Source organism: Anopheles gambiae, chromosome 2, assembly GCF_943734735.2.
Source record: "Anopheles gambiae chromosome 2, idAnoGambNW_F1_1, whole genome shotgun sequence".
NCBI classification, from domain to species: domain Eukaryota; kingdom Metazoa; phylum Arthropoda; class Insecta; order Diptera; family Culicidae; genus Anopheles; species Anopheles gambiae.
This window is the reverse complement of record NC_064601.1, coordinates 33,403,881-33,418,890: the sequence shown is the minus strand read 5'-3', so window position 1 is coordinate 33,418,890 and position 15,010 is coordinate 33,403,881. Positions and strand designations below refer to the sequence as shown.

Here is a 15,010-nt window from a genome sequence, read left to right as displayed (position 1 = left end):
CATATTGTGCTGTGATATTGTGCATGGAGTCGAGTGAAATTAGACGGAACGGTGGAACAATACGATACAGTAAGTGCAGTTCAACGGGACATTCAGAACAATTTCAGAATAAAAGGTTAGTTTCAATTAAGCTTACCAGTGGTGGATTTAGAGTATCGGGGGCCCTAGACTGTAAGACGAGTTAAGCCCCCCCCCCCCCCCCCTGTAGATGGCGATCGGGGAGGGTGGTACTGGCACCCAGCTTTCGATAACACCCAAAAGGTTCGATAACGGTTAAAAATGTCGAGATACTAATTCATTTGAGATTCTTTCAAGGTTTGATGGTTCAGAATGAAATGTATCCTTAAAAACCTTTAGAGCTTAGTGAAACGCATATTTTTCGGATAGTTTCCAAAGAAGTCAGCCCACATCTGTTGCAAAACAGTTGCTAAAGGTTTGTTGGGCATTCCAGAGATGATCAAATCTTCCTACATTACCTTAAATCGGCCGCGCAAAGTGAAGGGAAGAGTGCAAAACAACAATAATCTTACCCAATAAGCGTGTATCACATTCCATTTACACGTCCTGCTCTATGCAAAAAAAAAACAATTATTCGCTTTTTAGTTTTTTGTTTACTTTTATTCGCCCATTATCTCATTGCATAATCGCTTTCATTCTATTATTATCATTCTTTTCTTAACTTTCCTTTGCTTTCACCGCCTGCCGTTATTATTTGAAAATCCGCTTTTCCTTTCGCTCGCTCTTTCACTTAAGCCCGCGTCCAAGCTTCTTTAATGCATCGGGCGGGTTTTTTCTTGAGAATAGCTGAAAAAAATGGCTATCGCGCTGCACTGTGTTTCAGCTTTTTTGCCTGTTTGTTTGCTTGCTTCCACTTTTATACACAATAAATTGCAAAATTCTTAGCACACATAAACAAAATCGACTCGCGGCTGCGTTCGCTGCGTTGCGCAGCAGCTGATGCATATTTATATAAGCGCACGGCATGCATGATCAACATATACGACATCCGGGCAGACACAAATAAGCCACACGGATGTTACCACTCCGAGAGTTAAGCAGAAGTTATCTACTACTACCACTACTACTAGAGAGCGCTGGTTGGGTTGACTTGGCGATTTGGACTTTCTGTTTTCCATTTCTCGAATCAATTGCAGTACACCGCCTCCACTGTACGCTGTGGTGTTTGCAGTTTTGTTCCCAACCGTGGACCACGCGTACCATATGAATGGGTCTGGGCCTAGTTCAGCCTGGCGATGATTTAGTTTATTTGATTTCCAGTTCGGTTAACATGTGATTTTGCTCGTGTTTGTTTGTTTGTTGATGCTTGTTGCTGCACTTGCAATGTGTTGCCTGCAGATGTAGATGGATTCGATTACTGTGGCTTAATATTAGTATTCCTCCCGTTGTCGTTGGCTGCACGTTAGCATGCTTCATCCGCGCACATTCGCTCTACTCACAGACGCCACAAATACGCTAAAGAAATATCATACTGGCATTTGCTGCTTCTGCTGCTGCTGCTGCTGATCTGCTTGCTGTTCGGCGCACTGGATGCCTTACTCATTATTGACTATTACACACAAATAGAGGTATTTTTGTAGTTCTAGAGTATCTGTTTACTGTCTCGTTGGGCGCACCTTTTTGTTTTGTTTCGTTTGCATTTCTTTTGTTTGTTAGTTTGTTGCTTATTTTGATAATTATGCTGTGTTTGCTTTGCTTTGTATTTTGCTCTCAATAAGGATAATCGTTAATTTATGAAACTTAATTCAAACACTGCTATTATAGCACACGTAGCAAATCGATTTTTTGGAGGATTGCTGCCGACCTCTAATAAGCATACGGAACTATCTTTCTCCTTTTTTGACTCTGTTTGCTGTTGTGTTTTGTTTCCCTTGTAAAAGGATGCCAATAAACGCACCAAAAAAAAAACAAACAAACAAACATTAAACTGAACTTTTACATCCTCTTCCTATCTTTTCCAACCCTGCTCCCCACGCAAAAGCGGCTCTACTATGTGTGTCCGAGAGACAATGTGTGTGTGTGTGTGTGTCATCCATCCGGTTCGGCTGCTAAAAACCTCTCTACACGTGAATGGAAGGCACAGAGGCGCACTGCGACCACATCGGCATGTGTGTTTGTGTGATGAACTTTTTTTTAAATGGGTGTTGTGCGCGTCTCTGGGCGTCCGGGGTTGACTTACACGCGGGCTCCACAGAAGCCAAAAACGTATGAGTTCTTGTTGTGTTGTGTTGTGTATGTTTGTGTGTGTTTTTTTTCACCCTTGCACCACCCCCCGAACAAAGCAAAACTCAAACAAAATAACGATGCTCTAACGGGCCTGGTGGGAAGCGCGATACTTAAATTGTCTTTACGTGGGATGATATCTATCTCTCTTACAGGTAATATTTATATGCTGTTGCGTGTTGTGATTGGTTAATTGTTCTAATTTGTGCCATGGCCAATGGTTTCGCTCGTGATGGTTTTACTCCCCGCTTTTAGCAACATTGTTTATCAGAGCAAGGTAATGATGACTTAGGGAATGAGAAGCATGAGAGTGAGAATTAACTTAAAGTGCAAACAAAAGGTTCAATTATTATTCCCCCTCCGTCTTTCTCCCCCCTTTCTCTAGTGTGCTACCCCCCTATCGCTAGATTCACATTTTATTTTACGCCTAATCGATATAATTAATGAGTAATTGGGTTGGTTTTCGTTTAGTATCAATGAATGTGTGTGTGCTGGTAGGTTGTAAATGTAAGCGTCTGCTTTAGACGAGGCGATGGCGATTAGAGAATTAGATTCTGAGAATTTCTACGGATTGTCGCAATATAAACACAAATACCTAAGAGATGTAAATCTACCGAAGCATCGGACCTAGCTGTAAACCAAAAAACAAACATCCTCACACACAAAAACCTGTGTAAAACTGTGTAAATCGCTACAATCATCATTGCCGTTCTTCGCCACGATCGTTCGATGAGCGGGAACAGTTGAGCCATCCTTGTGCTACTGAGGGTTACGCGCACACAGCACGAAATGCTTGCGAAATGCGAGCGCCTATTGCCGCGATGGCGATGGAAGCATTGGTTGGAGGGATAACATGATTTAGTGAGATATATTTCCCCTCACAGCACAGCACCAGCGGCAGTCGTAGCGGCAGGGGTGGTAATAATGCACCGGGGGGAAAGTTGCTAGTTTAGGTTTTATCATCATATCAGACTAGATTTGTATAGCCGCAAAAAGCTACATTTGTTCGCTTCGTTTGGATGCGCAATGTGTCACAGTTGTTCGCTTTCCCCTTTCTCCTCTACATACGTTGATTCTGATTTGCTTCTATTTGTTCAATGTGCTACAGTACCGATCGTCTTGTACGATCCAGTACACAGTTTACACGATCGCGCTGTGTGTGCTTGCTACTTCGCTTAAGGCGCCGAGAATCGTTGCGCGGGGCAAAGGCGACACTTTTGGAAAAGGAAACAACGAAAAAGAAAAAAAACTATCGATGATGGCACGTAATTATATGCAGGAGCGCGCATTCGGCTAGCACGTTTGTGTAGGCAAAGCATGGCTCGACTGTTCCCACCCAACACACAGCAGCTTCGGCTGGCTGCTTATAGGGACTGAGGTGTCGAAATAGAGGTGGTACAATTGCAATTTCTCATATAGCTGAGAGTATAGTTGGCAAACGAAACCAAAAACGCATGCTTGTCGCTTTACAGTAGTCTCCGTTTTGTTCTCCTGGGTTAGTTCGGTGTGTTCACCACCTCATCATCGTACATCCATCATCATCATCATCTTCAGCTTGTGTAAGAACGGTCGGTTGGTTCCTTGTATCGCGTGGTATCAGTGTATTCGGTATATAAAAAGAGTTAATCCTAATTGTCATTCTGCACATAAAATGTTCCAAAAAAGAAGAAGTCACAAAACTTCTTTCTTCGTTATGTTAGGTTTCTTTTTTCGTGTTGATCCTTCGCTTTCGTGCTGTTAAACTACTACGTTTCGGTGTTGTGTGTTATCGGTTGTGCGGTCTACGTCTTCTCGCCCTTTCTCATCGCCCGGCTGCGCTAACTTAACTTACTGGAACTTTCTCGTTTGTCTAAACCGTTTCAGATAATAAGCCTTCAATCTCTGATTTGCTTGTCCTACTTCTCCTTCCTGTCCTTTACGCTACACCCTTACAGCTCGCACTAATCCAGCTGTCCACCTTTTCTCATAGCGCCAACCTTTGCTTTCAAAGGAATGCAGATGCAAAACGAGCTCCGGCGCAGCAGCTCCGTTACTGATCCTCATTTCAGTATCGCTACGCTACACTCACTTTGCCCGACTTACGATACGTATATTGTATTTTGTTTGTTTGCTGGTTAGAGCGTAGTGTTTGTGTGTAATATATTGTTTAATATTGTTCGAATATTAATTACTACTTCGAGTCACACGGTCTTACCCTTTCTATCAACAATCGTTCACGATGCCTAGCGATATTTTATACAGATCAGCAAAATTTACAATAGCCCTATGCAGGAACTCATATTGTGCCTGGAACGAAAAGGGATGAAAGCGGATAGTGAGCTCGGTCGGGAAAATTTATTTCGCTCTGAACGAAGGAATCCCATTACTTACATATGTCTGTATCATTAAACTACGTTGTGCTCGAAGCTTTCGCACCACGGTGCAAATATCGACGCGTTTCTCCGTCTTCAGCTGCATCACTAATATACACATGGCAACGAAAAGAGAACTTTTGTCCGTTCCGAGACTGCGAAAGAAAAGGGCAGCGAAGAGGTACATGAATACACGCAAATAAGTAGCACAAAAGTGCAAAAGTAAAGAAAAAAACGTTCGCGCTTACCTGCAGTGAACGGCAATCGTAAAAATGTCCTGCTGCTGAGAGCTATGCTTCTGCGCCTGGTTCACGATCTCGATCATACCGCGGGTCACCTCCGGCACCTCGCCCTCCACCGTGGGCCATCCATTGTACTGGAACTGTGTCACGTGGATCGTGTCGTTGGTTTTGCAGTTGGTGACGGTGAACTCGCGCTTCGTGTAGTAAGGGCCACTCTCGCTCTGAATGTACGAAACTAGCAGATTTTCGTACTTCATCTCCTCGTCGGCCCAGTACCGGGGACACTTGTTTGGACCGTCGCCGATCTGGGGAGATGCAGAATCGCCGTTAGTTTCAAGAGGGGGACTAGCGTAAAACAAAAGCCGCACTTCGCCAAAGGACCTTACCTCCGAGAACATGACAATTGTTTTGATGCGTTGCTCGAATATCATGCGCCAAAAGTCGAAAATGGTATCCTCCATCGGGTCCTGGGTGATGACGAAGTTGTTCTCGTCATCGTACCCATCGATGAAGGACGCATTAATGTAGGTGCAGTTGTCCCGGCCCGGTATGGGGGCTAGTATGACGCGGTTCTTGTCGTACGGGATGCACGATTCGGAGCGATTTTTCGCCTTGTTTTCCTCGCTCGAGCCCATCGTCGTAGTTTTGCGCGTGTCCTCTTGGAACGCTTTTAGACGCTGCAAAGGGACAATATTAACGATGAAAACCAAATTTCTTTGGCGTTTTCGTTTGCGGCGATGAGCGTCCTGCTTACCTGGAACTGTAGCTCAAGTCGCGATATTTCGACGTTCTCCGATGACGGCTGCTTCAGCGCTTCGATGGTGCTGGCCAGCGACTTTTGATCGATCTCCGTGTCTCCAAAGTACGCCAGCTCGGCCAGTGCACGGTACAAAAAGATGTATTGTTTCTAAAATCGAAGCAAATTGTTGATTTTTTTTAACTTAAGTTGTGTTGCTTCCGCACAATGCTGATTACACACTCACCAAAGATTGGACGAGGAAGTTTCTTTGATATCGCATATCACAAATTGTGTTGAAAATAAACACCTGGCCCTCCTCCTGCAGCTGCTGCATGAGCGTGTCGAGCGCTACAAACGTACCGGTGCGACCGACGCCCGCACTGCAATGCACCAGAATGGGACCACGCTGCAGCGAGTATTCGGAGTTGATTCGGTTGATAAACTTCGTTATGCCTTGCGGGTGTTCCGGTGCCATGAAATCCTTCCACGCCAAATAGTGGTACTGGCTGATCTCGCGAGACGTTTCCTCACCCGAGCTGGCGGACCGTTTCGTAACCTGCACAACACGAAAAAAAAACATTATTGCTCCAAGATCGGCCAGGATGAACTGCCAAGCTCCTACGGTCCTACCTTCAACGTGCGAATGATGTAATCGGCGTAGTATGTAAGCGACTGGAACGTGATCAGCAGCTCGCCGTACTGGATGGAATCGTTCGTGCTTTCCGGCCAATACTTGGCACACTTGGTCTTGTTGTACTCCTCCAGATTCGTCAGCATTACGATAATCTCCAGATGCTGCTCCCAGATCATGCGCCAAAAGTCGTTGATGGTGGCATCCATCGGACCCTGGGCGCAGATGAACTTCTTGCGCTCCTTGTACCCGATGACAAAGTTCGCATTGATGTAGTCCGAGCCGGCCAATCCGTTCAGTGGCGTGAGCTTTACGCGCGTCTGATCGTACGCCTTAATGTCGGGGTACCGGTTCTTGGGCATGTTTTCCTTCATGTCGGAGTTCTTCGTCGTCCGGTCGGCAAACTTGTCCGGCAGCAGCTCGAACTCGTGCTGGAACCCGTAGTCCGAGTCCTTGTGCTTGTCGTTGTACGCCTTCGGCAGGTCGTCTTTCGAGATCGGCGGCAGCACTGGCGGCTTGGCACTGCTGGAACCGAGCAAATGACGATGATGAACATTAACACCACGGCCACCATTGCAGAGGGCTCGTCTGTAGAGAAGGGGAGAGACAGGAAGGGAGCAAAAATAGTCCCGGGGCAACCAAAACAAAACTCGCAGGAAAACCAAACCGTCGATGGGTATGGGTCTCTGTTCCATTTTCCCTCCCCAGACTGATCGAAACAGCGAACGCTTACCTCAACGAGTCGCCCAAACTGATCGCCTCTCCCTCCTGTGCGATGTTGTTGCTGACGTGCTTGTGCAGGAAGCACAGCACCATTAGCACAATCACCACCACGGCAATCAGTGCCAGCAGGACTTGAATCACAATGTTCAGTATGTAGGACAAATCGTTTCCGTCCACGTCTCCCTCCATCGGTGCTCCGGCATTCATTTCCTGGAAGTACTCGCTAAAAGTCGACAGGTAGTCGCGTCCATCATTGCCGCTGTCGGTTTTTACTGCAGTGGAGAAACAAATATTGAAAATTTCGTTCATCATCTTTACACCATCAACGGAGAATTACGACCACACTTACCGACAACCTCCAGGAATCCGGTGTAATTACTCGTTGGATCCAGAGCACCGTCAAAAACCGTTTCCAGCCGTGTCAGCGATTCATAATATTTGCCCGTATCTCGTTTCTCGTGATTGGAGGACGCTTTACGCTCATCTTCTAGAGCAACCGCTTCATTGCCCGTCCGGGCTCCCGGTGCTGCCGTCACATCATCTGCTGCCGGTAGATCATCGCGTGCCGCAGGCAATTCTGTTGGAAAACGCATAAGAAAATGAAAAAACAGATCTTCCAGACACAAAAACGAACTGACACCGACCTGTCGTTGCTGGTGCACGTTCCGCCTCGACCTGCACACGGTGCCGCATTTGCAGGCACTGTGGACACAGGCCCACTGCCGGACTGTTTTTACCATCGCCCAGAAACACCTCCGTCTGGCTGCTCATACCGGCGAACACCTCGGCCAGATAGGTTCCACCGTGCGTGTTATTAATCGAATGCACGTCCGCGTAGCTCGTGATGAGCGCGTTCTCGGGCGCCGGCAGCGACCCATTATGGTGTATGTGGATGCGCGTCAGGTACACCTTGTAGCAGCAGATCGGTCCATTCCGCTCGGACAGCCGGGGCAGAAACAGTTTAAAGATCCAATCGTCCTGATCCGTCCGCAGCTTGCCCCAGCTAATGCGCCCCAGATTGTCTGGCGTGGTGGCCGGCATGGTGCAGGTGGCCGACGCAACCACGCCAGGCCGCTTCGTGCGCGTGTGCGCCGTAACGTTCACGGTGTAGTTCGTGTTCGGCGGCACATTGTCGTACTCGGTCGCGTACGCGGTGGAGTACGAGTCCGGGTTGATGTTTTTGATCTTCGGTCCCCAGATGTCGCTCTTCATCATGCCAAACTCGGACCGATAGTTGGCCACGCCGCTCAAAATGGCCTGATACGACATGATTTTCCCATTCGGAAACTCGGGCACCTCCCAGCGCACCCGAACAAAGTTGCGTCGCGAGATGTTGTGGTGCGAGCAGGTAATTTGCAGACTGCGCGGCGCCGACGCCTGCCCATCGCTCGTCGTCCCGTTCACCGGGTCCGACCAGTTGCCGCAGATTTTCGTCAGCTCGCTGCAGGCACGCACGCGAAAGTTGTACGTCGTGGCGGTCGCTAAGTTATCGAACATGTACGGCAGGTTGCGGCTGTTCTGCGGATGGAACGCTTCCTTCTTCATGACGGAGTCGTTCACACCGGCGTGCGATACGACCAGCTCGTAGTACTGGATGTAGTCGGTGAGGTTCGCCGGCGGCGGTGCCCAGCCGATCGTGATCGTGCTGTGCGAGCTGCCCTTCACCTCGACCTCCGGCGTGAAGCTCGGGTCCGTGTCGAGCGTGCGTATCGTTTCGCTGTACTCGTGGTGCTTGCTGTCGCCCTGCCCGTTCGATGCGCCCAAGCTGATCTTGTAGTCCGTGCCGGGCTCGAACCCGTCCAGCACGTAGAACGAATTGTTTCCTCCTATCTTCTCGCGATAGTACGTGAACGTTTGGTCGCCCGTTTTCAGGTAGCGCACGATGTAGTTTTTGATCCGATCGTTGCCATCGTTGACCGTCCAGTTGAGATAGATTTTGTTCGCTCCGACGGCTTTCGCGTAATCGATCGTTACCTGCGGCACGTCCAGTATCAGCAGCGCCATCGATTTCTTCACCTCGTAGTTGGCCGCCTGCATCTGCGCCGAGGGCAGGACCACGCACGAGTACGTGCCGTTGTGGCCCTTGGTGAGATCGCGCAGGGTCAGGGTGGCGTTCACGTGCCGCTCGTCGATCACCCGCTGTTCCGAGTTGTTGGCCAGCGCCCGCAGGCTGCTTTCGCCCGATGCATCCTCCTTCACCCAGTAGATCGTGTGCGACAGCGGAAACGCCTCGATCACGCAGTACAGCTGCTGGGTGCTGGTCGTCTTAGTTCTAATCTTTTCGTTGCTAGTTTGGGTGATCTTTGGTAGAATTACGGTGCGCACGGTGTACGACACGTTGAGACCATTTTCCAGGTTGTAGCAGGTGTAGTTACCTTCGTCGGATTTGGTAAAATTGTGTATGGTCAGGGTGTAGTACAGCTTCGGAGCGTTTGCTTCGTCCGCCTCGTCCGCCGGATCGAGGTAGGACAGCTTCCGGACCGCCTCACTGCTGTCCACGATAAGGAACGATATACTGCAAAATGATCGAGTATGGTGATTAGTAATTAATTGCACTATACTCCCAATTCCAAACTCTATCCACCCACCACCCCACACACTTACCGTGAGTTGGAAATGTTTGCGCCATTCTTTTGCCACACTATGTTCTGATTCTCGGACGTGGCACAGGACAGCGTTCCGTTACTGCCGGCAATGAAGTATTCCTCTCGCACTGAAAACGATTGGGGGAAGATGCATTAGTCATCATGCGACAGTCAGACGCACCGGTACGCTAGGGCAGGGCGTGTTTGTTGTCTGCTTTTGCTATACCTTGACTATCCTTCGCTGCAACCAGCTGACACACGACGTAAACACTTACGAGCCAGCACAAGGGGGCTTGCTTTTTCCACATTGCTTGCCGTCTTCGGGTAAGAGCGTGTGGAAAACAGCTCTTCGATGGCACTGTGATCGGCTTCGCCTGCGCTGCTGCTAATCCGCCCCCTCTTATGATTTGATGCTATCTGCTGATGCTGCTGCTGCTGCTGCCTGTCTGCCAACACCCAACTGTGCCGCGAAAACTGCCCAGCTTCCGCGGGCGGGGACGGACGGACAGCACACACACACACACAACACACAACCACACACTCACACACGGATTTATCTCTCGCCCGTTTGTTCGTTGATTGTTCTGCCTCCGGTACGCTTTCCGCTGTTGCTTCTACTTTTTCTTGCCTGGTTGCTGCTGCTGCTGCTGCTGCTGCTGCTGCTCCTCGTACAGCGCCCACGAAACACACCTCTCTTTCTCCCTCTCGCACCTTTCTCCGGGGGCAGTTCGGATGCGGCTTATCACACGCTCGCTGCACTGTGCCGGTGCGCGTAACGCACTTTATTCTATCGCAACTACACTGCACGCAACCATCACTCACTTTTCTATTGCTTCTGTTTCATGGTTTCAGCACTTTTCGGCAGCGTTTTTGCGGACCCAAACGGGAATGGGAAAACAAAAACCGTGTACAATGGCGACCGAAGTGAATGTGAGCCCAGGTTGGTACATGTTGACACAGTTTGACAGCCGACTCCGGTGCGCAGCGGCTCGTGGCGTTGACAGTACATGTGCGCTCGTTTGCCCAAGTAGCGAATGTGTGTTGTGCATTTTGTTTGGTTTTTATTCAGTTGTTAAATGGAAATTGATCAAAAACTTGCAACATTCACAAATAAACGCATAGATGAATGCAGATTAATTATTCATTAATGGGAATTTGAATAGTGTATTAAATCCTGTCCTTAGCTTTGACGAGTGCTGCATGGTACGGATTGTATGGATGCGCCTCGTATTGTTTATGTTCCTAGGACCCGTATTTGAGGAGTTTTTTTTTTTTGTAAAAAAAGTCAACAGTGGTTAGGTGGATTTATAAATGCTGTTTATTTCGGTAAGACAGTTTAAAAATGAAAGTTACTCAACAACTTAAAATATACAATGATAAGTGATGGATCGGAATTTCATATCATAGTGCTAGATTGTTCGTCTTATTTTTCTATTTGGCGTAACGACCTGCGCGGTCATTCGAGTCTTATTTAGTAGTATTTAGTATTATCCGTAGCGGGATAGTCAGTCTTTGATACAGAAGGAAGGAAGGATCCATAAGTTATTAATACAAACTATTTTCGTGCAAGATCTAGCTGCTGGGGTTTTATTATTTGGAATTATAATATTCTTTTGCATAGTCATTTGCATCTCTCTTGCTATCAGCACTAGCTTTGTTAGCAGTGTACAGAAATTTATCTTTGCCATATTTTTATCTTCCACAACTGGAATTCCGCATGAATGCTTCACACAAAGCGGTGCGAAAATAGAACTCTAGTTTATCTACCGGAAAGAACCATAAAATCGGATAACGAAACAGTTGCCGATAACAGCTCGGGGATAAAGATCGAACTTTACTGGTGGACACACTTTTCGTCTGTTTCTAAGGTATCGTTTGGCGCGGGTCGTTGTGTTGAACGCATGGTCGTTCTGTTGCGCTAGGATTTGAATTTTCTACTGCAACGATAATAACAACAAGCTGCTGTGATAGGGCGGTATAAATTTATCAGTAGCTTACGCAGAAAGCTATCTCTACCAGTAGTAGCAGTGGTAGTAGTAGGAAGGACTGATAATCGACTTTTATTTCACGACATCTTTCACAACATTGCGTCGCAAGCAGTCGGAACGCCGGAAGAACAACCTATCGACGCACGTTACCAGCCTATCAAACCATGTTCATCATATCCAACATTTCGGACCATCGGGGCTAAGGGTTTTTATCACAGAAACAATAAAGAAGCGTGTGATATGGCGAATCGAACGGCACTAGGGCCCAATAATTGCATTACTAAATCAATCGGCGCAAACGCTTGTCAATTGTGTGTCGAGTGGATTACTTGCCACTTGACTGATTGACTCCCTTATCTTTGCTGCTGGCCCCAGCAGCAACAGCAGCAGCAGCAACAGCAGCAACAGCAATACTACCACCGCGCGCATAGGGAACAGAAGCCAACGCGGCACACACACACAAATAGAAAGAAAACAAAACACCTTTGAACAAGCTACAAATGAGCCACGACACACGGTACCTGGGCGGGGGATGGATGTGGTTACGTGTGGAATCCGCCGATAGCAATTTTCCATATTTTTAGTTAATAATACATTCCACTCGTGGCACGCTCAGAGCTAATCAGAGTTTACGAGCCTTCGGCACCGCGACCGGCACCGGGATTGTTCAATTGTGCCCTATCGCCAAGGTGTACTGTTTGTACAAACGATGGCTTCGCAGATGAGACAATGTTTTCAAAACGCTAAGAACCATCTCATATTAGCGCTCTACTTCCCCTTGTTTATGTGCTTCGGTTGCACCATCACCTCATCTGCCGGATGGGAGCCCCCGAGGGTAGGGAAGGCGCATAGAATTTACGACACGTCGTCCATCAGTGGGATAGAAAATAGGATGCACCCAGCTCCCGCCCCCCCAGCACCCTACTACACTCTGTGGCAATAGTAGCAATTGATAAGTTTCTTTGAACAATACAATCTATTCGAGCGATAGGACCATAGGACCAACCATATCGGGCAAACGGCGCAGGTGTGGACGCTTGAGGCGAAGAGCCAACCAGCGACCCGGTGCTCTGCTACCTGGTCAGTTATGTCAGTGCGTCAGCTCTTGTCGTGTGACGATGGCGAAAGGCACTGATAACGGCTTCATCAAGGCGGCGCAGAGTGAGTGCACGTTTCTTGCTTACTAGAGCCACACACACAAACATACACACATACCGAACTGGGGACTCTATCATTCGCGTGCAGATCGCGTTCGTAGAACAATAACACCCTTTTTCAGACTCGAGCACGATACCGATGGCTTCCAGTACGCGTGATCTGTGTCCACTTCGGGCCGAGGGGATGTGGATGGAGCACAGATAGCCCTAATCAACTGGGCACCCAATTCACACTTATCGTCTTGGGTGACAAATTATCGGTACCGCTGAATACGTATGGTGTGTATGGGAGACGCCTAACAGATTGTGTCGTAAAGAGAGAGAGAGAGAGAGATAGAGAAAAAACCAAAAGCAATGAACCTCCCACCGGTTTATGGCGAACCCTTTAAATTTATCGCATTAATCTGTTATCTCTTACCATTGTGTCCCCGGTACGGGTAATGTTTATGGTCACGGCAGTAACAAATGATTCGAAATGCTCTCTGGCTGCAATATTGCGATCCAGCTTTCGTCGCAATGATAGTCGGGTGGAGGTTGAAGCGTCTCGTCCAGTGTCGTTCAATCAATTTATATTGCACCCGAAAACATTACACCCCGTTGTGGTTTTACAGCAGAAACTTACAAGCTGCTACACTGTACAGGATCGATAAAGTAGCTCAATTTGTTTATGATCCTCAGTGTGCCGTGCCTCCAGTAGAGATGGGTGGAATGGGTGCAGAAGCAAAGCAGTCCACTCCCGGGTTGGTTTGTAGTGGTTGAGTTTTCACACCGTGTATCTTGGGCGGCCTAACAATCCAAACGATACATGCGTCGGGTGCTGCAAGCTATGAACGTAGTTCGATTCCACTGTGGGAACCATTCCTCTCCAATGCGTCCGGTTTTTACTGCGCAATATGTTTGTTGTCCTTAAAAAGATCAGGAAATATCATCATCCATGGTCGGGTCCGGTTTTGGACGTGTTTAAACCCTTTGTTACTGTGACCCTGATTAGCCAAGACACGTTATAACCTGAAAGCTTTTGGTTGGTAGTAAGGTGATGACACTAGGTTTACCCAAATCGTACCACCTGCTTTCTGGGCTTATCAACGAATATCAAGCCCAGCGTATCGAGCAACGATCAAACAACAATAGACCAAAGTGTGTTGCCATAACTGTCCTGTCGAAGGTTGCAGAAACAACGAAAAGGAGCCGCTCGCGCGCCTTGTACTAGAAGCCAACAAGAGCGAGGCCATTATTTCTCATTAATATTATTAAAGGCACATGATGTTCATCAGTGTGTTCGTGTGTCAACGAGGTTGAAGTTGATTGTGTGTTGTGTGTGTTGCCTCTGATGTTCGTAATTTTAATATCTCGTACATTACGCGACGAAAAGCAAACCTCGAATTTCACCCTCGAATCCGCAACGAATCCGCTACGAATGACACAGCACGGCGGCGCGCGCGCTCATCGCGTATTCGATGCACGTTCAGCATTTTAGTGACACATTAAAATAAGCAAACTTAAGTCTCCGCGAATCGTCGGCGCAGGTCGCCTGCGCTCACGGAAAGCGCACGAACGAACCCCCCTTGGTTGGGGCGTTGCACTTGGTCCCGGGTGGTGGGGTGGCAGGGCTAGAGAGCTGCGGCATTAGCCGGTACTTACGCTAGCTTCGGCGGAACATTTCCATTTGCATTCGATGGCGCTACCACATATGTGTACTATCCGAGTTTGGGCCATCCCCTGCGCGCCAGCCCAGGGATTACACATGTACGCGCCGATACGTAGTAGCAGCGCACATGGATATCGCGTAACATCACCGCGGTCGGTGTCTTCCGTGCGCAAGACGTAAGGATTACGGATTTTTCGGATTCCACCTGTCATCGGTCGGTACCTGGTAAAGCCGTTTTTTTTGTCGGTTGCCGTGACGCTTTCCTCAACAACTGCACTGGTGTGTTATCTGGGCAAATATTAATTATAAACTGTCTGATAACTCGGAAGCGCGTTTAGAACGCGCAGCCCCAAAGAAGGACGGAGGGGCGATTGCGTAGGAAACACAGATAGACGACTCAACCCCTTGCGACTTGGGACGGGACCGGGGGACAGCGGATCAGCCAAAAGCTTATAATACCCGATCCAAGGTGTGTATCAATTATTTTTAACTCTACCGCCACTGGCGTCGGCATTATCAGTTCCGGCCGAAAAAGGAGAAATGTGTCCAACCCTTCGGAGGGGTTTTTTTGTTCGGATCCACCCTTTCATGTGCTCCTGGTGGGTGGTCTCCAGGGCGGACGGACACGGCAAACTAAAAAGCTAATCCACTCGGACTAACGAACATCCCAAGCGGCGGGGGCATTAACGGTTTTGCAGCAAACGT

The 15,010-nt window shown here is 48.2% G+C and overlaps 1 protein-coding gene across 3 annotated transcripts; it reads right to left on the bottom strand.

The window, feature by feature from the left end:
* Window positions 1-596: 596 nt before the first annotated feature.
* Window positions 597-10,465, bottom strand: LOC1273859 (tyrosine-protein phosphatase 69D). Of its 3 annotated transcripts, none has more exons than XM_061652323.1 (12): window positions 9,739-10,465; window positions 9,532-9,640; window positions 7,572-9,442; window positions 7,277-7,504; window positions 6,938-7,199; window positions 6,204-6,792; window positions 5,818-6,129; window positions 5,589-5,741; window positions 5,221-5,511; window positions 4,841-5,139; window positions 4,612-4,747; window positions 597-4,527 (listed from the first exon to the last, which is right to left on the bottom strand). In XM_061652323.1, exons 1-12 carry the CDS (start codon window positions 9,818-9,820, stop codon window positions 4,444-4,446), a joined length of 4,416 nt encoding a protein of 1,471 aa, XP_061508307.1. In that variant the 5' UTR covers window positions 9,821-10,465; the 3' UTR covers window positions 597-4,443. The 3 variants fall into 3 exon arrangements, with proteins under 3 accessions (XP_061508307.1, XP_061508308.1, XP_061508309.1); XM_061652324.1 differs by having other exon boundaries at window positions 6,204-6,729; XM_061652325.1 differs by having other exon boundaries at window positions 6,204-6,726.
* Between the last annotated feature and the right edge of the window lie 4,545 nt (window positions 10,466-15,010).